Source organism: Sorex araneus, chromosome 3 (genome assembly GCF_027595985.1).
Source record: "Sorex araneus isolate mSorAra2 chromosome 3, mSorAra2.pri, whole genome shotgun sequence".
Lineage (NCBI taxonomy): Eukaryota > Metazoa > Chordata > Mammalia > Eulipotyphla > Soricidae > Sorex > Sorex araneus.
The window spans coordinates 213,717,929-213,741,390 of record NC_073304.1 but is presented as its reverse complement, the minus strand read 5'-3'; the positions used below and the strand labels follow the sequence as shown (position 1 = coordinate 213,741,390).

At 52.9% G+C, this 23,462-nt stretch overlaps 1 protein-coding gene across 2 annotated transcripts in view; it reads left to right on the top strand.

Moving 5' to 3' along the window:
• Positions 1–13,503, top strand: part of ITGA3 (integrin subunit alpha 3) — a 33,701-nt gene extending 20,198 nt beyond the window's left edge. Inside the window, exons 15-26 of one of the 2 annotated variants that reach the window (XM_055133676.1) lie at positions 233–380; positions 541–609; positions 1,040–1,119; positions 1,217–1,294; positions 1,950–2,052; positions 2,192–2,374; positions 2,731–2,853; positions 3,362–3,475; positions 4,231–4,329; positions 9,819–9,944; positions 10,286–10,425; positions 11,063–11,201. In XM_055133676.1, the coding sequence (XP_054989651.1) occupies positions 233–380; positions 541–609; positions 1,040–1,119; positions 1,217–1,294; positions 1,950–2,052; positions 2,192–2,374; positions 2,731–2,853; positions 3,362–3,475; positions 4,231–4,329; positions 9,819–9,944; positions 10,286–10,396 (1,234 nt within the window). In that variant the 3' untranslated portion in view covers positions 10,397–10,425; positions 11,063–11,201. Of the gene's footprint in view, positions 1–232; positions 381–540; positions 610–1,039; positions 1,120–1,216; positions 1,295–1,949; positions 2,053–2,191; positions 2,375–2,730; positions 2,854–3,361; positions 3,476–4,230; positions 4,330–9,818; positions 9,945–10,285; positions 10,426–11,062 lie in introns of both variants that reach the window. The other variant, XM_055133675.1, reaches the window with a different exon arrangement.
• The last annotated feature ends 9,959 nt before the right edge of the window (positions 13,504–23,462 follow it).

Here is a 23,462-nt window from a genome sequence, read left to right as displayed (position 1 = left end):
GGGGCTTCAGGACTAACCAGCTGTGGCACAGCGCCCTATTGGTTGGGGAGAGCAGGGTTGGTCTAAGGGGCGGGGCCTCAGGGAGGAGCGTCTGAGAGGAGCTATGTGATTGGCCAAGAAGGATGCACTCCACTGGCTAGGTGAGACTAGGGCAGGGCGGGGGGGCGGGGACTAGCAGGGGGCAGGGGCAGGGGCGGGGCTTGGGGCTCAGTTCCGGGTCCCTTGCCGGCAGGCTCCAGTACAGTGGAGAAGTTCGGAAACTGCTCCTGAGCGTCAATGTGACCAACACGCCGACCCCCGAACGGGCTGGGGAAGATGCCCACGAAGCGCTGCTCACTCTGGAGTTGCCTTCTGCCCTGCTGCTGTCCTCAGTGCGCCCCGTGAGTGCGGCTCCTAGTGTCCCCTGGCTCCCTCTGGGCCGGGCCTTCTGTCTCTGCTGCTGGGGGAACATCTGGGAGGGTGTGTGACCCAGCGCCCCAGGAGAGGGTGGGACAAACCCTGCTCCCACCCCGACTGACTCACTGATGGCTCTTTCCTCAGTCTGGAACCTGCCAGGCCAACGGGACCTTGCTTTGTGACCTGGGGAACCCCTTCAAACGGAACCAGAGGGTGAGCCCCAGACCAGACCTGCCAAGACCCCCTGGGTCTTGAGCTTCTCCCTGCCTGCTTCCTCCCTTCTCCCCCTTTTTCCATGCAGACCCAGAGTGGGGAGGGGAGGAGAGGGAAAAGGGAGGGACCTCGAGACCTGGGACTGTGGGGCGGGTTTGGAGTCTTGCACAAAGCCTGAGCAAGCCGCAGAGACAGAGCAGTCTGCGGAGCACCTGCTGTATGTCGGCCTGAGTGCAGCTCTCTGCTCTCTTCCTGGGGGAGAGTTCTCATGGACTGGGAAGGTGTCAGGAACAGGCTCAGAGTCGTACAGCCACCGACAGACAAGGGGGGTGGGGAAGTCAAGTAGGTCGTGGGGTCCCAGCACAGAGCTCAGCCCCTTCCTCCCTGCTGGGCTCCATATGCCCCCCATCCCCCTCTGACCCCATGGCAGATGGAGCTGTCCATCATCTTTGAAGTCAACGGTGTGACTCTGCAGACCAAGGACCTGCAGGTGCAGCTGCAACTCTCTACGTGAGTGACGCCCCGAGACCAGGGTGCCCACGGGGGAGGGACGCCCACAGCCCCAGCAAGGCCACCTCGGCTCCCCTGTTCCGCCTTCCTCCGCCAGGTCAAGTCGCCAGGACGACCTGCAGCCCGTCACCCTGACTCTGCTGGTGGACTACACACTCCAGGCCTCTCTCAGCATGTGGGTGCCTCCTCCTCTTTGGCCCGCTAAGGCTTCCTGCCTCCGAGGGGGACCAAGATCTTGGTCCCCTCTCTGGGCCGTGTCTTCGGTCCTATATTCCCCCCCACCCCCAGACTTCCCTTCCCTTTAAAGCTGCAAGGGAAGGGGATGGAGCCATAGCACAGAGGGGAGGGCACTCGCTTGCTTACCACGGGGTGGACCCAGGTTTGAGCCCTGGCATTCTATATGGTCCCTGGAGCATCGCCAGGGTTTAGCCCTGAGTATTGCCAGGTGTGGCTCCAAAACCAGAGAATTAAAAAACTTTATTTAGAAAGCCGTGAGGGGAATGCGGTTGGGTTCCTAGGAGTGCCCCTGCCAAGAAGATGGCAGTGGAGGGGTCCACCAGCAGGCGAAGGAGGGGCCCTTCAGTCTTTTAGGAGTGGGACCCGTCTGTCCTTCATCATGCTAAGGACTGTGTAGACCCTCCGTGTCACTGGCTTCTCACAGAAGTCACTACTGTGAGCGCCTCTAGGAAAGAGGAAACTGAGTCTCAGGGAGGCTGAGGAACTGGCAGGCCCCCTCCTGTCCGGGGGCGGTGGCTGACCCTCCTCAGTGGTCATCCCCACTCTGCCAGGCTCCTCCAGCCCCCTGACCACTGCATTTTCCGTGCCCCCAGGGAGCGGCACCGGCTGCAGAGTTTCTTTGGGGGGACGGTGATGGGCGAGTCTGGCATGAAAACCGTGGAGGACGTGGGAAGCCCCCTCAAGTACGAGTTCCGGGTAAGGATGCTTGGGGCACTCAGGACTAGAGGCTCCTGGGCAGGGGGGCAGGGGTCTTCTTCCCTGGTCCAGGGTCCCAGGACATGAGGAGTGGGTAGTAAGATGGCATCCAGAGCCATGACACTCCTTGTGTCCACAGGTGGGTCCGATGGCAGAAGGGCTGGCCGCCCTGGGGACATTGGTCCTAGGGCTGGAGTGGCCCTATGAAGTCTCCAATGGCAAGTGGCTGCTGTACCCCACGGAGATCACCGTCCAGGGCAACGAGACCTGGCCCTGCGAGCCCCCTGGGGGCCTCATCAACCCCCTCAACCTCTCCTTCCCAGTAAGGACCCTGGATCTGCCCTTCCCTCCTCCCTTGCTTGTGGCACAGCAGGAAGCCCCCTGTCAGGGGGGCTGGAGTTGATAGCACAGCGGGAGGGCACTTGCCTTGCATGCAGCCGACTCCAGTTTAATCCTCAGCATCCCATATGGTCCTGTGAGCACTGCCAGGAGTGATCTCTGAGCTCAGAGCCAAGAGTTACTCCTGAGCATCACCGGGTGTGACCCCAAACCAAAAATATGTGATTAATACTCTTTTAAAAGAAAAAGAAAACCTATTGCCCATAACCCCCCCACCCCACATCCCTTTGGGAGCCTTTCCCACCTCTGCTTAGCAAAGCTCCCTCCTTCCTGCCTCAGGCCCCCGGGGACAGGCCACCATCTCCACAGCGCAGGCGGCGAGAGCTGGAGCCAGAGGTGGACCCGGCACTCACGCCTGTCACTCTGGCTTCAGTGAAAAAGGCCAAATCTGGCACCACGCTGGTGAGCGACCGGGGTGGGAATGGACTTCAGGGTTGGGAGTGCAGGGAGCCCTGTGGAGGAGGTGGGGTGGGTGCTGGTCCCCAGGGAGCAGTGCCCCTGGGGCGCAGTGAGCACAGGGCACCAGATGCCAGGCTGAGGGCTGGGATGCAGGTGGGGAGACCCAGGGGTTGGTGGTACCTTCCGGGGAAAGCAGATTGGCGGGCCTGGCCCGTGGAGACCCCGCAGGGGGAGGCATCCCAGGTGAAAGGAGCCTGAGAGGGGCGTGGGAATGGGGTGTCAGAGCTCAGGCCCGACCCCTGAGCAGGGACCACACTTCCTGCTCCCCTTGTTCCTGGCATTCATGTGTGTGCTCGGCCCAGAACTATGTCATGTGGACACGTGGGGGGAGGGGCAGAGAGGGGCCGGGCCCCTGGGGGTCCACCCTGGGTAGGGCAGATCCCGGTGGAGTGGAGGATGAGGGGTAACCCCTTACCCGGAAGGTTCTGTGCTGTGTCTCCGCCCCCCTCAGACGTGTGGCAGTGACAGTGCCCGCTGCGTGTGGCTAGAGTGCCCCATTCCCGACACCCCGCTGGTCACCAACGTGACCGTGAAGGCGCGCGTGTGGAACAGCACCTTCATCGAGGTCAGTGCCCAGGATGGGCATCTCTGCCACTGCCGGCCCCAGGGGTGGGGGGGCCCGAGCTGTGTGTGTGTGGGGAGACAGGCAGTGTCCCAGGCGTGTGCATGCATGTGCGTATGTGGCAGGGATGCATTGGATTCTCTTGAGATCCCCACCTGCCACTATAGTAAGGTCTCCCGGGCCCGCCTGACAGCGGGTGGACACGACCTGACCTTTGTCTCCAGCCCCAAGTGACCACTCAAGGGTTTGCCTAGTGTTGCCTGTCCATGGCTGTCCCTCCTCCACGCCACTCCGTCCCCTGCATCACCCCCGCGGGTGCACGCCTGGTCAGCCTTCGGCGTCTCCCTCAGACTTTCCCTGCTGAAAACGGCCCATCTTCCCCTGCGGACACGCAGGACTCCCTCAGGAGTCACGCAGACACTCCCCGCCCTCTCTGGACACACCGGCCGTGTCCCCCTGGCCCCGCTGGCGGCAGGGATCGTAAAACCTTGTCCTTCGGGCGGGCCAGAAGGTTTCCGTTGCCCAGGCTGTGTACGGCCGGGGTAGCACGGAGTGACCCCACGCCTGTGCGTGCTGTGGACTGTGCCCGCCCTCTGGTGGGGACCTGGGCGCAAAGGGAACCACCAGCCTGCGTGCCTGCGTGTGGTGGGGCGGCCCTCCAGGCTGCTGAGCTGGACTGGGGGGCGGGCATGCCTACTAGGGTCAGCGGGACGCCCGGCGGGGCCTGACCGGCTGCTGTGCCCCGTGCCCCCCTCCAGGATTACAAAGGCTTTGACAGAGTCACTGTCGCCAGCACGGCCACGCTCTTCCTCCGCACCAGCACGCGCACCGTCACCATGGAGAACAAGACAGTGGCGGTGAGTGGCTGCCAGCCAGCCCGAGGGGTGTGTGCTCGCTTCAGCTGGGCGGTCCTCAGCCCAGGGGGGCCTCCTGGGGTCTGCGCCCTGAGAGCCGGGTCTGTGGGACTCTGGAATAGAAGTGTTTAAAGGCACCCCCACCCCGTGCCCTGGCCCTGTGAGATCGTCTCTGCCCTGTCTCTGGATGTTCCACCACCTGCAAAGCTGAAAACAGGCAGTGATAATACAGCAGGGAGGGCGTCTGCCTTGTACGAGGCTGACCCAGGTTCAATTCCTGGCATCCCATATGGTCCCCAGAACATCACTAGGAGTAATTCCTGAGTGCAGAGCCAGGAGCAACCCCCAGCATCACTGCGTGTGGCTCAAAAAGGAAGGCAGGAAGGAAGAAAGGAAGGATGGAAGGAAGGAAGAAAGGAGGAGGGATGGAGGGAAGGGAAGTGAAGGAAGGAAGGAGGGAGGGAAGAAGGAAGGAAGGAAGGAAGGAAGGAAGGAAGGAAGGAAGGAAGGAAGGAAGGAAGGAAGGAAGGAAGGAAGGAAGGAAATTGAAAGCAAGTTCCAAAACTTGAGGAACAGAAGTACACCTTGTAGAGTACTTACCTTGCATACAGGTGACCTGGGTTCGATCTCCCGCATCCCCATATTCCCCTGTGGCCCCCTGATCCCACCAGGGGTGAACCCTGAGTGCAGAGCAAGGAGTAAGCCCTGAGCACTGCTGGGTGTGGCTGCAAAACAAAACAAAAGCAAACTTGATGAGTTGCATGTAGAAAAACCAGTGTAACTAACAGCCTGGCATTTGTGTGAAAAGGGATGTCAGTGGAGAATTGCAGGCGACATTGGAGGCAGGTCAAATACTAAAATGGTTTCCTAAAATTTACCTGAAAGACCAATGGAACCAAATAAAAATTCACTTATGAGATAGATGGTGTTTTTTTGCTTTCTTTTGTATTTTTTTTGCTTTTCGGGTCACACCCGGCAATGCACAGGGGTTACTCCTGGCTCATGCACTCAGGAATTCCTCCTGGCAGTGCTCAAGGGACCATATGGGATGCTGGGAATCGAACCCGGGTCCGCCACATGCAAGGCAAGCGTTCTACCTGCTGTGCTATCGCTCCAGCCCCAACAGATGGTGTTCTTAATGAGTTGAGGAAAGTAGATTATTAAGTAGTACTGTGCGAACACATTTGGAAAATGAAGATAAACTACCTCATACCATAAATAAGAATATATTTAAGTTATAGGAAATATTTAAATATTAAAAAATAAAACTAATATGCCAGAAGAAAAAGATGGAAAATTATACTAATCTCTGTGGGAAAAGGGAATGATGTTATTAAACTAGGAAGTTGGGGAGAAGAGGCAGAATGTCAGGAAGGGCCCTTGTCTTGCCAGCCCGGGGTTTCATCTCCATACGGCCCCCCGAGCCCTGCTGGGAGTGATCTCTGAGTAAGGACTGAGCATCACCGGGTAGGGCCCCAAAATAAAAATAAATTAAAAAAAAACAGAAATCACAGGAAAAATTTTAAAAAAAAGGACTATACGAATTTTACTTTCATTTTTAAAAAAAAGTGATATTGGAGGGGCTGGAGCGATAGCACAGTGGGTAGGGCGTTTGCCTTGCAAGTCGCCGACCCGGGTTCTAATCCCAGCATCCCATATGGTCCCCTGAGCACCGCCAGGGGTAATTCCTGAGTGAAGAGCCAGGAGTAACCCCTGTGCATCGCTGGGTGTGACCCAAAAACAAAACAAACAAACAAAAAAAAAGTGATATTGGAGCCACTGGCCCCTCCTGCCTGTGCCTTGTGGGTTCGGGGTGCTGGGGACTGAAGCCAGGACTTATACACACAAAGCATGCTCCCAGCTACCTGAATTTCCTCCAGGCTGCACTAGTTCACTTAGATGAAATGTTGAATCTGTACACAGAAAAAAGTATATGGTGAAGAAATTAACAGGGTCAAGAGTGTGTTGGTCTTTTTAGAGGTGATAGCATGGGGGCCTGTGTGACAGTACAGTGGGGAGGGTGTTTGCCTTGCAGACTGCTGACCTGGGTTCAGTCCTCAGCATCCCATATAATTCCCCGAGCACCACCAAGAGTGATTCCTGAATGCAGAGCCAGGAGTAAACCCTGAGCATTGCCAGGTATGACTCCAAAACAAAATCAAAAATTTAAATGATAAAAGTTTACAGCATATCTGACAAGCCTATCTTGATATATTTCCTTTTTTTTTTTTTTCTTTTTGGGTCACACCCAGCGATGCTCAGGGGTTACTCCTGGCTTTGCACTCAGGAATTACTCCTGGCGGTGCTCAGGGGACCATATGGGATGCCGGGGATCGAACCCGGGTCAGCCGCGTGCAAGGCAAATGCCCTACCCGCTGTGCTATCGCTCCGGCCCCCTTGATATATTTCTGTAAAGAAAAAAAGGAGAGGCCAGAGAAATAATATAGGAGTGAAGTTGTGTGTATGAGGGCAACTGGTCCCAGTTCACTCCTTCCCTGGTACCACATATGATCCCCTGAGCACAAATAGCTCCTGAGCTGCGGTATATGGCCCCAACCCACCCCCACAAAAAGATAAAGGGAAGCATAAATAGGCCGTGTCTCTAGGGAGAAATATAAGTACTTGAGTCAAGAGGAAAGAAATAAAAATAACATCAAGATTTTTTTCTTGTCAGATTAGAAAATATTAAAAAGAATAATGCTATCCGGTTCTGATGAGGCTGGAGAAAATGCTATTGATTAGAGCCTAAGTTGATAGATTATTTTTGGAGACAAATTTGTCAATATCTATTAAAATTTTAAATGCCCATTTCCTTTGATCCAGCACCTACAGGAGTTAATTGGACAGCTATACAGAGATAAATATATGGGGCCATTTAAAAGTTTTGTTTATAGTGATATAAAGCTGGAATCATTCTAACTGCCTTTCTGTGGGTTTCAATAAATTATGATACATTTCCTACAATGGCTGTGCGGTCCTCTGAAGAGAGTAGGTTGATCTTTATAAACTGACACTGAAAGATGGAAGGAAGTACTAAAGGAAGCAGGCCATAGGGGAGTGTGTGGGTCACGAAGGCGCACTAAGGTGGGAGAAATAGATTGATGTTTGGTGCCAGAGCCATGGTATGGCATGGAGAACAATTGTCTCGCATACTGCTGACGGGGTTCGATCCCCAGCATCCCATATGGCCCCCTGAGCACCACCAGGAATGATTCCTGAATGCAGAGCCAGGAGTAACCTCTGAGCATCTCAGGGTGTGACCCAAAAAGCCAAAAATAAACAAGGGATAGATGTTTAACATGTGCGCTAGAAGGATAACGATCCGAGAGAAATCTCAGTGAGCTGGAGAACATGCTTTGCACGCAGGAGGCCCAGGTTGGAGCCCCAGGATGTATGGTTCTCCAAGCAGCAGAGGGACCGAGCCCTAAGCTCTGACCTGGGGGGTGCCCCTGAGCAGCACCGCAGGGGGTGACCCTAAAACTAATTTATGTGTGTATGTGTGTGCATGCATACATTCGTATGGAAAGAGAGTCACCAAGATGTTAAATGTAGTTATTCCCAGGGATTAAAATTACTAGGAATCTTTAATCATCTTTAGCTTTAAAATAATCAAAATAGGGGCCAGGGCTCTGGCTTAAGCGGTACAATGCATGTAATAGTAAGTTTAAGGCCCTGAGTTCAGTCCTGGCCACCTCCTGCCCCAACTCCCAGTACTGCAGATTGGGGTCCCGATGGCCCCTGAGTACCACAGGAAGTAGCCCTAGTGGCCCCAAGCACTGCAGAGTGTGAGTGGTCTCTCTAAAAGAGAGCATCAACATAATCTTAAATGAGGGGCTGAAGAGATAGCACAGTGGATAGGATGCTTGCCTTGCATGCGGCTGACCCGGGTTCAGTCCCTGGCATCCCGCTTGGTCCCCCAGGCCTCATCAGGAGTGATTGCTAAATGCAGAGCAGGAGTAACCTCTGGGCATCATCCGGTGTAACCACCCCCCCAAAAAAAATTTTTTGGTCAGAAGAAATTTTTCCCTATGTGTAAAATATGATATACAACATAATCAGTAAATATATGTATGTGTAGTACAGCAGATAGGGTGTTTGTATGTATACGTACATACATGGGCTGGAGCGATAGCACAGCGGGTAGGGCGTTTGCCTTGCATGCGGCCAACCCAGGCTCCATTCTTCTACACGGTAAAGCCTCTCAAGCTACCCATGGCGTATTCACACAGCAGAGCCTGGCAAGCTACCCATGGCTTAGTCGATAGGCCAAAAACAGTAACAAGTCTCACAATGGAGATATTATTGGTGCCCACTCGAGCAAAATCGATGAGCAACGGGATGACAGTGACAGCGACATACATACATACATACGTACCTCCACTATAGGAAAAGAAGAAGTATGATAGATTATGTGATGCGTTCTTTGTTTTTGTTCTGGTTTTTGTACATATGGAATGCTTGCTCTGTACCACACGCTGCTCAAAGCAGTTTACGCCCGTTGAACATACTAAATTCTCTCCAGAGACCTAGGAGGTAGGTTTTTGTTGTTCTTGGTTTTTTTTTTTTTTTTTGCCACACCCAGTGACGCTGGGCAGGGCAGCAAGCTACTCCTGGCTCTGTGATTGGGGGTCAGCGGTCGCTCCTACTGGTGGCAGGGATCGAACCCGAGCTTCCCACACTCTCAGTGCATTGAGCTTTCTCTGGCCCATCAGAGCGGTGTTTGGTTTTGTTGTTTTTATGCTTTGGGCCACATCTGGCAAGTGCTCAGGGCATATTCCTGACTCTGCATTCAAGGATCATTCCTGGCGTGGGGTGTGGGGGACTGGATGGGATGTCAGAGATGAAATTCGGGTCGGAGGCGTGCAACGCAGATGTCTACCTGCTGTACTGTTTCTCCAGCCCCAGGTTTTTGTTTCTTTGGTTATAATTCCCATTTTAGAGATTAACAACAGAGATGAAATAACTTTTCCAAGGTGACACACAGCTAGTGTTTTCTCACACCCATACTTTATTTATTTATTTTTTTTGGCTTTTTGGGTCACCTGGCGATGCTCGGGGGTTACTCCTGGCTCTGCACTCGTGAATTACTCCTGGCGGTGCTCGGGGAGCCATATGGGATGCTGGAGACAAGGCAGATGCCCTGCCCGCTGTGCTGTCGCTTCAGCCCCTCTCACACCCAGGCTCTGACCACTCTGCTGAGAGTCCTGTCTCAGAGAGCATGAGATGGAAAGGTGCAGTCGGTTGTCTGGGATCTCACAGCTCTCAGGGCTGGAGCTGGTACCCAAACCGGGATGCGTGGGTTCAGAAACCCAGACTCCAGGCTGTCTCCCAGAAAGACGAGGCTGCTTTCTGCCAGGTTGAAATGGGATGGGAGCTGGCCGGCTTTTCCCAGCCGCCGAGCGCCCCCTATGGTCCGCAGACGGAACAGCAGGGTCCTGGCAGAGACCGCAGCAGGCTAATAAGCCCGCTGACCCCTTCCAACCCATGTTCAGTTCTCCGTGGACATCGACTCCGAGCTGGCTGAGGAGCTGCCCGCTGAAATTGAGCTCTGGCTGGTGCTTGTGGCCATCGGCGTCGGGCTGCTGGTGCTCGGGCTGATCATCGTCTTGCTGTGGAAGGTTAGAGCCCGAGCCTCCCCAACCAGGACCCGCCTCCTGCCCACCGACCAGCTGCCCCTCCACCCCACTCCTCACGTCCATCTCACCCCGCCCTCCCGCATGGCCTCCCCACCTGTTCCCTCGCTTCCAGGCTCACCGCGTGTCCCAGCCTCACCTCCCTCACTCACCAGGTGCTCCCTCCCACTGGGATGGGGTGGGAAGTGGGGGGCGGGGCGGGCAGCAGCAAGCCAGGACCACACCACCAAGCAGCAGCCGGCCGGGGCTCAGGCCCCAGGGCGCCCGGCCCCCCCCCCCCCATCGGCTACCCCTGACGGCCCATCCCCACCTGCTCCCCTCCGCAGTGCGGCTTCTTCAAGCGAGCCCGCACTCGCGCCCTGTATGAAGCCAAGAGGCAGAAGGCGGAGGTGAAGAGCCAGCCGTCAGAAACAGAGAGGCTGACCGACGACTACTGAGGGGCAGCCCCCACCCCCGGCCCACCCGGGTAACGCGGCCCCCCCCTGGGCCTTCCTCCTCCTCCAGCCCCGCAGCTTGCGGGGCGCCTCTGATTCTCCTGTCTCCTCCTTTTCCGCGAGGCGCGTCTGCACCTCACTGGGTCCCCAGCAGCACCCCTGCCGGGGCCGACCACTCTCCGTGCCCCCTCCACGGCCCGGGGGCACCCGGGGTCTCTGTGCTCACCAGCTCTCCCTCCAGGACTGCAGACCCCCAGGAGGAAGTCCTCAACTCCTCCCCGTGTCCCCTAGCTTTCAAGGGTTTGGAAAAGGGTCCACGCCAAGGCTGGGCTCCATCTCTGTGGGGCCTTGAGGCAAAGTTCTAGAAGGGTCTCCCCCTTCCCTGTCCGCACCCGCGGGAAGGAGCAGGTCCTTCTGCCGAGAAGCCACATTCCTTCTCCTGGGCACTCTGGGGGTGACACTCCCCCCCACCCCCACACACACTCACACAACATCACCATGGGGCCGAGTCATCCCATCCACACTCTGCCTCCCCGTCTCCATGTTCCTGTCCTCCTCGTTCCTCTCTGCCTTCTGCCTTCCTCCTCTGGGGAGGGAGCCGCGCCCCACGGGGAGGGGCTCACCGTCCCCCTGGCACTAACCGCCTTCCTCCTCTCCCCCCACCTCCAGTGCGACTTCTTTAAGCGGACGCTGTACTACCAGGTCATGCCCAAGTACCACGCGGTGCGGATCCGTGAGGAGGAGCGCTACCCGCCTCCGGGAGGCACCCTGCCCTCCAAGAAGCACTGGGTGACCAGCTGGCAGGGCTGGGACCCGTACTACTGACGTCCTCCCCGGTCCCACCCCTGCCTCCCACCCCCCCTGACCCCCCATGACCCTTTCTTCTATTTATCGTAAACGACGCCCACGACGGTGCAGGAGACGCCACTGCCTGTGGCTGGTGCTGCCTGGCCACGGGCTTCTCCCCCCGGACCTCACACTGCTGGGACACCGTGCCCTGAGACACGGGGACCCCCGCTGCTCGTGGACTGTGCTTGTGCGTGGTGGACAGTGTAGAGGCACGTCCTGCAGCCTCTGCCTGTGCCCGAGTCAAGCCAAAGGACCTTCCCCGGAGCCAGGAGGAAAAAGGGCCCAGCGCTCGGCGACCCTCCCTTGTTCACACTGGACCCTCGAGCCGCAGTCACGGGACTGACTCTGCCCTCGAGATGAAAACTACTGACGGGGCCATGCACTCCCCCACCCCCGCCCCCAGGCGCCCAGCTGCAGCTCTCAGGACCCATGCTGAGTGCAGGGGGCCCCTGCCCGAGGTGGTCCCAGGGGACTTTTGCACGCCCTTCTATGCTCAGACCCACGCACAGAATGAACTAGAAAGTTCCCCAGGAAGGCTTCCATAGCGCGCTGCACAGCCTCTCCCCCGGTGCAGCCCGAAGGAGCCAGGGGACCAGCTGCTGGACACGCTGTGCGCGGACAGATGTGTCCTCTGCAGAGGGGGCCAAGCCCGGGCTGACAGATGTCGCACAGAGGGGAGACACCACTTCTCACCGCTGCATTCCAGCCCCCAGAGGCCTGGAGAGACACCCCCACGCCCCACCCCCAGCCCCCTTCGAAATCACAGAGGGAGCGACGCTTGAATGTAGACGGGGGGAGAGAACCCCGATCCTGCCCCAGCCAGCCGAACCACCTCTGCGCCCCCTGACCATGGGCCGGGAAGCAGGAGGAGACACTTCATGGCTATCACTGGCTCTGCCTCCTCTGCCATGGACTGAACCCCGAGGCCCATTCTAGAAGCTCAGGCTGGTCCCAGAGAACCTCCGCTGACCCTTGCCTTCCAGAGCCCCTTCCCCATGCCCCCTTCCATGGTACTGTATCAGGGGAGCCCCCTCCCCCTCCTTGTGCCTTCTTTGTATATAGGCTTCTCATGGCACCAATAAACAGCTCCCGTTTGTACGCCCGCCTCCTCCCCAGCCCCACGGCTGGTGGACAGTGATTGTGCCAACTAGCTGCCCCCTCAGGAGGACAAAGCGAGGGGCACGGGGTGTTGCAGGTGGCAAGTGGAGATTTCCAGGCGGGGGAGTGTTCTGTGCACTCGGATGCCCCCCAGCCACCTGCCCCCCCCCAACCTCCCCCTCCCCCTGCTAAGGCTACAAACAACCGATCCAGAACCTCAGGGAGGGAGAGGCTCAGAGAGGGAAAGAATCCCAAAGGCTCGTTGGAGGCCAGCGTGGTGGCCCTGAGGAGGGAAGTGAGGGTAGGGTTGTGGTGCCCAGGCTCTGGGAAGGGCAGGAAGTGGTCATATTAGGTAAGGGTACAGAGAGTTCGGGTGTAAGGGTGGAGAGACCCTTGCAGAGATGAGCTCCGCCAGGCACCATGGTTTCCCACCGCCGCCTGCACCCCTAAGCAACATGACAAGTCGTCGGCCCAAAGGTGAGGCGGTGACCCAAGACTGGCAAGACAGTCTTTATTTTCTTTTATTTTCGCCAGCATCAGCAGGAGTACCAGGGCCTGGCCTGGAACAGCTGCCCCCGCAGTGCTCAGTGCTAAACATTTAGCTCCCAGCAGTGCTTCGGGCCCCTGCTCCCTCCACACTGGCCCCTCGGACTGGAGCAAGGCTGCCCCCCCGGCACCCATCCTGAACTAAGTCCAGGCTCTTCTGTGAACTGCCCCAAGGCTGAGCCCCTCAGCAGACTCTGCTGGAGTCTGGAAGGGATGGTCTGTAAAAGCCTCGAAGCAGATTGTCCCTCCGGTCTGGCGTCACTGAGAGCCTCCCCAGGCCCACACTGTTCCCCCTCCAGTGGTCTGTGTCGCCCACACACACATACACACTGTCCCCCCCCACCCCACCTTGTCCCTTCCTTTTCTGTGCCGGGGTTTGCCCCTTCTCTGATAGATGAGCAGGGGGGATGCCCTATTCCTCCAGGAAGACTCCGCCCCCATCCAAAGCTCTCAAAGTCCCGATTATTCACCGAGTCTGAAGAAATACCCCATAGTGTCAAAGTTCAGCTGAGGTTGGCCTGGGATGTGGCATGAGTAGTTGAGTGTCAACCTTTCCTGTGTGAGGTCCTGGGTTCCATTCCCGGTCCCACAAGAAGAAAAATCTGACAAGGTTCAGCTCAGGTTGAACAAAGCTTCAAACCAGCTCAGCCTCTTTATGACCGCTTCCCACTAAAGAAAAAGGTGTGATCTTTGTGTCTTCATATCCTTCCCGTCAATCTTCAGTGTTTCATATGATTGTGAGTGTGTGTGTGTGTGCATGTGTGCATGGGGGTGAGAACACACAGCAGCCCAGACACACACACACACCTGAGGCTAAGTCGCCATTTTTCATTCTAGAGCATCTATAAGCAAGCATTAGCGACTGCATCTTGTTCGCATCCACTCCTTACAGCTTCTCTATCCCCTGGCCTTTCCCTGGTCTGTTTCTTAGTTAAAGGAGTATTATCATACATTGCCTATTAACGGTGTGAAAACAGGAGTCGTGGCCACGGAAGGATGGGAGAGAACAATGACCAGGTCCTTGGGAGAGAAAGCTCAGGAGGCTTTCAGAGGCAGAAATTACTTCCAAGCCTTTACCAGAAGCCAATCATCATCACCTGCTGGCCACAGGACAGGGTTTCTCCCCCCAGCCCACTTTCCTACCACTCTAGACTCCCCCAATCCCTAGACTAGAAGTTTCATGAGAAACGGAGTGGCCGACCCAGGTTCAATTCCTCTGTCCCTCTTGAAGAGCCCGGCAAGCTACTGAGAGTATCCCGCCCACATGGAAGAGACTGGCAAGCTACCTGTGGCATATTTGATATGCTAAAAACAGTAACAAGTCTCATAATGGAGACGCTACTGGTGCCCGCTTGAGCACATTGATGTACAACGGGACTACAGTGCTACATCTCAGAATGCTGGCATCTGAATGAATTTGCTGGGTCTCTCATTCTTGCCTCTCAGATTTTGGACTTTGAATAACATGCATCTAGATTTTGGATTTGGTAACAGATTTTGGCAAGCCTGCCAGGAGGGGCTGTGTACTCTGGCACTGGGAGCAGAGGCAGCTGATTGACCTGTGGTGAGCATACCCCATGGGTGAAATTTTTGGTACTCCCAAAGCACATTTGTCCTGGAAACCCTCCCTCTTCTTCCTCTCATGGCACCAGCTTCCTTGAGCACAATGTTAGTAAAGAACAATGGGGTTTTTTTTGGTTTTGGGGTCACACCCAGCGATGCACAGGGGTTACTCCTGGCTCATGCACTCAGGAATTACTCCTGGCGGTGCTCAGGAGATTATATGGGATGCTGGGATTCGAACCTGGGTCGGCTGCGTGCAAGGCAAACGCTCTACCCGCTGTTCTATTTCTCCAGCCCCAAGAAAAATGGTTTTAGTTTGGAAATAGTTAATGTACTTCAAGACTGGGTGAGTCCCTGGCCTGGCTATTTGCGAGCTTTAACTATTGAGGCTCTCCTGTCACTTGCAGACCCAGTGGGCCTGGGACGAAATTTTGAGCCCTCTACCTGTCTTCTTGGTAGGAGGATTTAAAACAACTCTGTTGGAATCTGAATTTAGTTTTATTCTTTGTTTCTTTATTTTGCTGTAGCTATGGGGAATTCAGACTCAACTACATAATAGTATTACCAGGACACTGAAGCTTCCTAGTTGATTAAACTATATACAATTATGACTCTATGGAAAAAAAACCCTTTTCTACTGGGGCCAGAGTGATAGCACATCAGGTAGGGTGTTTGCCTTGCACAGGGCTTCAACCCCCGTCATTCCATATGGTACCCTGAGCCCACTAGGAGTGTGCTTGAGCAGAGAACCAGGAGTAAGCTCTGAGCACCCCTGGGCATGACCCCAAAACAAACCGATAAAAACAACCAAAACCTTTTCTATCGGGGTTGGAGAGATAGATAGTACAGGGGTTAGGTGTTTGCTTTGCAGATTCTATCCCTGGCATCCCATATGGTCCCCTGTGCCAGGAGTAATTCCCAAGTGCAGAGCCAGCAGCAACCCCTGAGCATCACCAGGTGTAGCTCAAAAAACACAAAAGGAGAAAAAAAAAGAAGGGGAATATGAAGGGGAGGAAAAGAGAAAGGAAAGGAGAAAGGCCAAAGGAAAGGAAAGAAACCTTTTGAGCTGCATGGGATAATCTAAAAACCTGCATCTCCGGGACTTGGAAGCCCCTCACTAGGAAATTTCCTCTTCATTGCATGGGCCTGGAGAGACTCGCTGCTTATGTGCGTTAGTTAAGAGTGGAAATGTACATGACTAAAACTTTATTTGTTTTTTTTTTTTTTTTTGCTTTTTGGGTCACACCTGGCGATGCACAGGGGTTACTCCTGGCTCTGCACTCAGGAATTACCCCTGGCCGTGCTCAGGGGACCATATGGGATGCTGGGATTTGAACCCGGGTCGGCCGCGTGCAAGGCAAACACCCTACCCGCTGTGCTATCTCTCCAGCCCCTATGACTAAAACTTTAAGAGAAAAATAAAGATATTTGTGTCTGTATGTGTGCCTACCACACTTACATTTGGCCTCTGGGTGAATTAATCTAGCATAACGATCACGATCACAATCGTGATCGTCATGATCACGATAGCCCGTTAATCACTGATTTCTCGGGCAGGCCTAGTAACATCTCATTTCGTCCTTTCCCTGAGATCTTAGAAGTCTATCGGGACTTGGCCTTCCCAACGATGTTGCACTGGAGGCTCTTCAGGGTCACGGGAACGAGATCCAGCTTGTTACTGGATTTTGCATATGCATACACCATGGGAAGCTTGTAAGACTGTCCCATGTGGGCAGGAAACTCTCAGAAGATTGCCAGTTTCTCCCAAAGGGAGAAGCAGGCTAAAGATATCTAGCATAAGTAATCTAGCATAACATTTACTAAAAATTAATTTAAGGGGGATGGAGCAATAGCACAGCGGGTAGGGCGTTTGCCTTGCACGCGGCCGACCCGGGTTCAAATCCCAGCATCCCATATGGTCCCCTGAGCACGGCCAGGGGTGGTTCCTGAGTGCAGAGCCAGGAGTAACCCCTGTGCATCGCCAGGTGTGACCCAAAAAGCAAAAAAAAAAAAAAAAAATTAATTTAAAGTTTAAAAGTTAAATTAGAGCATGCATATCCTTAAAATTATAATATTGGGCATAAAATTATAATATTCTACTTATGTTTGTTTGACCAAAAATCTATTCATGTTTCCTGATTAGAGAAATAGCTGATGTTGTTTTGACTACTTTTTTTTTTTTCTGCTTTTTGGGTCACACCCGGCGATGCCCAGGGGTTACTCCTGGCTCTGCACTCAGGAATTACCCCTTGCTGTGCTCAGGGGACCATATGGGATTCTGGGAATCGAACCCGGGTAGGCCTTGTGCAAGGCAGACGCCCTACCTGCTGTGCTATCGCTCCAGCCCCATTGACTACATTTTTTAATGATGAAGGTTCATTGAATATCTGGGCCTTTTGGGGGGATTTCTTTTGTGGGGAGTGGTTCTTAGGCCACACTCAACTACACATACAGTTCCCTGAGCCTTGCCAGGAGAGATCTCAGAGCACAGAGTCAGGTGTAAGCTCTGAGAATAGATAACTGTGACCCAAACAACAACTATAAATTGTTGAAAAAAACTGGCAGTTTATGAGATGGGATGATGAAAAGTTATACAGAATATAGGGATATAAATATATATGTGCAGGAACCTTAGAATTAATAATTAAGAAAGGAATCTTGGGGCTGGAGCAACAGCACAGAGGGTAGGGCGTTTGCGTTGCACACGGCCGACCCGGGTTCGACTCCCAGTATCCCATATGGTCCCCTGAGCACCATCAAGAGTAATTCCTGAGTGCAAAGCCAGGAGGTAACCCCTGTGCATTGCCGGTGTGACCCAAAAAGCAGAAAAAAAAAAGAGAAAGGAAACTTAAGAGGCTGGAGAGATAGTACAGCATGTAAAGTGCTTGCCTTGCACGTGGCCAACCCAGGTTTGATCTCCGGCATCCCATATGGCCTCCTAAGCATACAGCCAGAAGTAAACCCGGAGCACTGCCAGAATGGCCCCAAAACAAAACAAAACAAAACAAAAAGGAAAAACTTCTTTTTTTTTTTTTAAAGGGGAAAAGGGGGTTGAGGAAAAGGCAAAGAGGAACCATTTGATTATTTATTTATTTATTTTTTGCTTTTTGGGTCACACCCAGCGATGCTCAGGGGTTACTCCTGGCTTTGCACTCAGAAATTACTCCTGGTAGTGCTTGGGGGACCATATGGGATGCCGGGGATCGAACCCGGGTCGGCCGCGTGCAAGGCAAATGCCCTACCCGCTGTGCTATCGCTCCGGCCCCCGGAAAAACTTCTTAGGAAAAGAAATGTGTGGTCAAATGGAATGAAATTGAATAAATTGTTAAAAGCGGTTTAAAATGGCATTTTTAATATCCATAGAGTTCTTCTAAACCACTGATCCCTTTCATTTACTAAAACACAAATCTATTAGGGTTGTGAAAAAATTTCAATAATATATTATAAATTGAGTAGTTTACCTAGAAAACCAAGATATTGTATATTATCAAAATAATTTTATAGGCTTTAGTAAATCTAGGGATTTTGTTTGTTTGTTTTGGGGGCAGCTACACCTGGAAATACTCAGGCTCTGCACTCAGGGATCACTCCTGGCAGGGCTCTGGGGACCATAATCGGAACCGGGGATTAAATCAAGTTGGCTGCATGCAAGGCAAGCCACCTTGCCCACAGTACTGTCTCTGGTCCCAGCAAATCTAGTATTTTTTTTTAATTGTCTAGTTTTTATTTTATATCACTGTATCACTGCACTGTCACTGTCATCCTGTTGCTCATCGATTTGTTCAAGTGGGCACCAGTAACATCTCAGTTGTAGACTTGTTGTTACTGTATTCGGCATATCAAATACACCACAGGTAGCTTGCCAGGCTCTGCCCTGCGGGCGGGATACTCTCAGTAGCTTGCCGGGCTCTCCGAGAGGGGCGGAAAAATCGAACCTGAGTCAGCTGCATGCAAGGCAAATGCCCTCCCTGCTCCAGCCCTGATTTTACATAAACCAAATTATATTTACAACCATGGAAATTTTTATATTGTTTTTAACTTTTCACTTTGGTTTAATGGATCATTAAGTACTGATGAATAATGACTTCTGGGCCGGTTTGGTAGTACAGCCGGTAGGGCGCTTGCCTGATATGTGGTCAAATCCAGGGTCGAGCTTCAACATCCCATTTGGTTCCCTGAGCATCACCAGAAGTAATTCCTCAATTCAGAGCCAGGAGTAAGCCCTGAGCACTGCTGGGAGTGACCCAAAACAAAAAGTTGGACCTGCTTATCTTATTAGGGGCACTCCTCATTTACCAAAGTTCTGGTTTGGGGGGTTGTTTTGTTTTTAAGAAAGAAACTTTTATTGAATCTGTTCTAGAAAGATGTGAGGGGAGAGGGATGGAGAAGTACAAGTTCAAGAGCGAACACAGGCTTCTCTAGAGTGGAAACAGACAAGCAAAGAAACATCGAGATAAGCAAGCGAGGTACATGTTTCAGGGAGAACACGGGCTTGAAGGGTTCTGACTAATTCTTGGAACCAAGAATCACTCCTCTTATCACATGAACCTTTTTCATTCCAAATCCCCACATCACCCCAACTCAGCAGGAAACAGACTAGCCACGACCTCCAACTCACACGTGAAGCTAAGGGGGTCCTGGCAGCAGAGAGCTGGAGTCACCCATTAGAGCTTCATCCTCTGTTCTCTGCATAGACGCTTCTTACAACCCCTCACCACCCTTGGCCTTTGCCTGGTCTGTTTCGTAGTTAAAGGAGCATTTTCATTTGCTTATAAATAACTTGGAGAGTATCATGCAGAGTGAAGTGAGTCCGAAGGAAAGGAACAGATATAGAATGAACTGCATTCATTTGTGGGACTGAAAAAAAAAACAGTATGAAACTAATGTCCAAGGCCAGGGGAAATGGGCAGGAGGACTGGTCAATGGTTGGTCAATGGTGCGGGAGATGGAGGGTAGTTAAGACAGAGGAGGGTCCATTATCACAATACTAGTTGGAAATGATCACTCTGGACAAGAACTGAGTGTTGAAAGCAGGTAAAGGGATATAGATGGTGACTTTCAGCATCTGTATTGCAAACCATAATGCCTAAAGTGAGACAGAGAGAGAGAGAGAGAGAGAGAGAGAGAGAGAGAGAGAGAGAGAGAGAGAGAGAGAGAAGAGGTGCCTGTCCTAATTGTGCTGGGAAATTACACTGGTGGGGGATGTGTTGGAACATTGTATGACTGAAATGCAATCATGAACAATTTTGTAATGATCTATCTCATGCTGTTTCAATAAATTTTTTAAAAAGGAGTATTTTCCATGTAAGAGTTCTTAATGTGAAAGCAGGAGTCAGTCATGGCGGGGCAAGAACAGGAGAGAACAAACACCAGGCACTCGGGACAGAGTGTCTGGAGGCTATCACAGGAGGCCCGTGGAGGCTGAATTTGTTATTTCAAAGCCTTTACCCGAGGCAGCCATCATTACCATCATCACTGCCCCCAGCATGACAGTCACAGGATTGGGTCCCTCCTCCCAACCACTGTCCCTGACATCATCCCCAATCTCCAGCCAGAGAGTAAGATGATTTGGGGGTGGGGGAGGGAACAATAAATGCCAGTACTTGAATAAACCTGTGTTCCTTACACCAACTCTTGTCTCACTTGCTCTCCTGATGAAATGTTCGGTCCTGATCCTTCTATGGCACACTGCCAAAATACCCACCTCTTCTGCTCTGTGCATTCTCTTCTCCCTTCTCAGAGCCACAAGATGCCTTGGCATAGGAGAGCAATGAGTAGGATGGACATGGCCTGACCTTCAGGAAGCCTATAGTCTAGTGGGGGGAGGAGGGCAGGAAGCTGAGTCAGAGGTTGGGGGAGCTATTGCAGGGAGCCCATAACCCAGTTGGGAAAGGTCAGAGAAGGCTCCAGGGGAAGGAATGACAAGGCAGCTGAGACCTGGGGGGCCAGTAGATAAAGGTGAGAAGAAAGAATGGCCCAGATAGAGGAGATGATTTGCAAATACCTGGAGGTAGAAGGTTGACATTAGGCAGTGGGCAAGCTTGGTGGGTGTTGAGCAGAGGGTTATGGGGCGACACGGCTGGAGAGTGACGCCAAAGCAGAGGGGAGAAGAACTGGAATGTCTCCAGTAAGAAGTGAATGGGGTCAGGGAAAATTAGGGGTCTGGGGTAGGCTTTGTCCCCACAGGACCTGGACCGGATTCAGTCCCTGGTGCCATGCGGTCCCCTGAGCACTTAGTGGCCCGAGCACTCTTGGTGGCTGTGCTGGTGGGTTTATTGCACTGCAGGGCCCTTGTTTTATCTCAAGCACGCCCTCTCCAGTACAAAAATAAGTAGCACCCTGGGGGTATGGTGCCACCCAGCAGGTCAACCTGTACCTGCGGGGCAAGTGCATCAGCAGCATGATGGAGCGGGCCTTCAGGATTCCTGATATCCAAAACTTGCCTCTGTGCCTCTGGCCGGACCACAACAACTTGGGGCCAGGTTTTCCGAGAAATTAAACGGCCTAAAGTTAGGTATGTGGGAGTCACATCCACAAACCACCTATGGCTCAGCTATACAAGCTTATCTGTCATCCTTGCTTCAGAGACACATAAATAAATCTCGAAAGAGATCAAAAGCAGGCAATTTAAGCACATTAATAATAGCCATGATTCAGAGACTTGCAAAAGAATCTCAGGAGAGCAGCATGCCGCAGAGATGTCTCCTCACCCCTGCCCCAGGCTGATTTCACAGGGGCACTTCGCAGAGGGCAGGTGTGTCTCTTCGACTGTCCCCAATGAACCCCGGCAGCCACAAACCTCCAGAACCCAATCGCAGCCATACTCACGGCCGACCTTCACAGGCTCATCCTGAGGTCCACACATGAGAATGAATCTGCTAAAAAAAACCCAGGTATGCAGGACCAGTGACTGAAAACTCCAGGCTGCACAGTCGGGATGGGCAACCTCCCCCCATCTCCCTGCCTCCCGGTTTCCTGGCAGTCACACCCAAAAACTGCCTCTGGGCACCATGTAAGCACATTAACCACCACAATTCAGTCTTACAAATGAATCTCCGAAGAGAGCAGCATGTCACAGAGATGCCTCCGGACCCCAAATATTTAAAAATTTTAGTATTTTAGGATCATGCGGCCACCTATGTGGCCGCGTGACTCCTCATACTATTCACGGCAAGCAGTACAAAATATATTATTTAGCATCTATCTTAGGGGCAGGTTGGGGTGGTGGTGGGAAGATTCAAAGTAGTGGTGGTGAGAAGGTGCAATGGTGGTGGGATTTGTGTTGAAATACTGAATGTAAATAATTATTAACTTTAGGAAAATTTAAAAAAAAATTTTTTTCTTTTTGGGTCACACCCAGCGATGCTCAGGGGTTACTCCTGACTTTGAACTCAGGAATTACTCCTGGCCGTGCTTGGGGGACCATATGGGATGCTGGGAATTGAATCCGGGTCGGCTGCGTGCAAGGCAAACGCCCTACCCGCTGTGCTATCGTTCCAGCCCCATAATTTTTTAAAAAATTTAATTAAAAAAAGTAATGCAGAGTTCCTGCCTACTTCAAACAGCTTAATCAGTGACTGAATAAATAGCGGTACTCCTACATTAAAAAAAAAAAAGTAGCAACCCACTGAAAAGCTGTGAGCAGGAGACATAATAGGTTTACAGTTGAGAATGATCCCTGATCCTCAGTGTCCTCATTATAAGATGGGTGTATCTTTATACAGCACACCAGAGAATTAAATTATATAATGAGGGGCCGGAGAGCTAGTACAGTGGGCAGGGCAATTGCCTTATGGCCAACCCAAGTTTGATCCTCTACACCCTGTAACCCCTCCAGGAGTAATTCCAGAGCACAGAAGCCCTGAGCACTACCACAGTGTGGCTCAAAAACTAACTAAATGAAATACTGCATGCAGCAGTATCCGGCGGGTTCCTTGGTTGTTATTTATTCAGCACTGAGTGCCTTCCAGTGAATCTTGCATACCACCTTGTTGGGCTCACATGCTGCCATAATTATTGAACTTACACATCTCTCTCCCAAAATAAAAAAGACCCTGACCTGATATGCTCTGAGTTTCGTGCTCCCAGCACAAAGCGTAGCATTTGCTTCCAGCTTGCTGTGAAACGTGCACCAGGAAGAGGGAAAGCTTTCTGCACCTGGTTCTGATGATGGGACCTGCATACCAGGAGGGGGCTTCCCAGGGAAGAAGCATCTCCACCCCAAGCGAAATGAAACAGCATCTTCCTCAATTCTTTTTTTTTTCTTTTTTGGGTCAGACCCGGCGTTGCACAGCGGTTACTCCTGGCTCATGCACTCAGGAATTCCTCCTGGCAGTGCTGGGGGATCATATGGGATGCTGGGAATTGAACCCAGGTCGGCTGCGTACAAGGCAAACAACCCTACCCGCTGTGCTATCGCTCCAGCCCCACCTTCCTCAACTCTTAACTAACGAAGCTTAGGGTGAAGCTTCCCTGCTTTTTGGGGGTCACATTTAGAAAATAGCAAAGTGGGTTTCAACCGTAGCACCGGTGAGCAGGGCTGCCTCCACCACCTCTAGCCCCTAGGGGTTGGCCACTGGAGGTGGAGGGGCTGGGTTTCGACTGCAAAAGTAAACTATCTTTCCGGAACCGTTCGGATCTTGGTGCCAGGGACTGTCCTTCCTTATTTACAGAGTCAGGATACGCCAGCCTCAAGATCATCAAGTTGCAAAGGGTCAGGCTGTAAGTTACAGCCCTCGGGACAGGAAGCACTCCAGGTGCCCTGAGGGAGGGGGCGGGTACAGGTGAGCACAGGTGAACCGTGAACTTGGGCCGAAAGGAGTCGGTTGAGCCGAAGCTGACAGTTTCTTTCGCGATTCGGGGAGGCAGAAGGAGTGCGCGTGGGATCGGGGCAGCAGAAGCGGGGCTCGGGGTAGGGAAGGGTTAACCGGGTTAGGGCCCAGGAGAAGGGGGCGGAGCGGGCTCAGTTAGCGGGCGGGCGCTGCGCGGGGCCTCGGAAAACAACAGCGGGTCC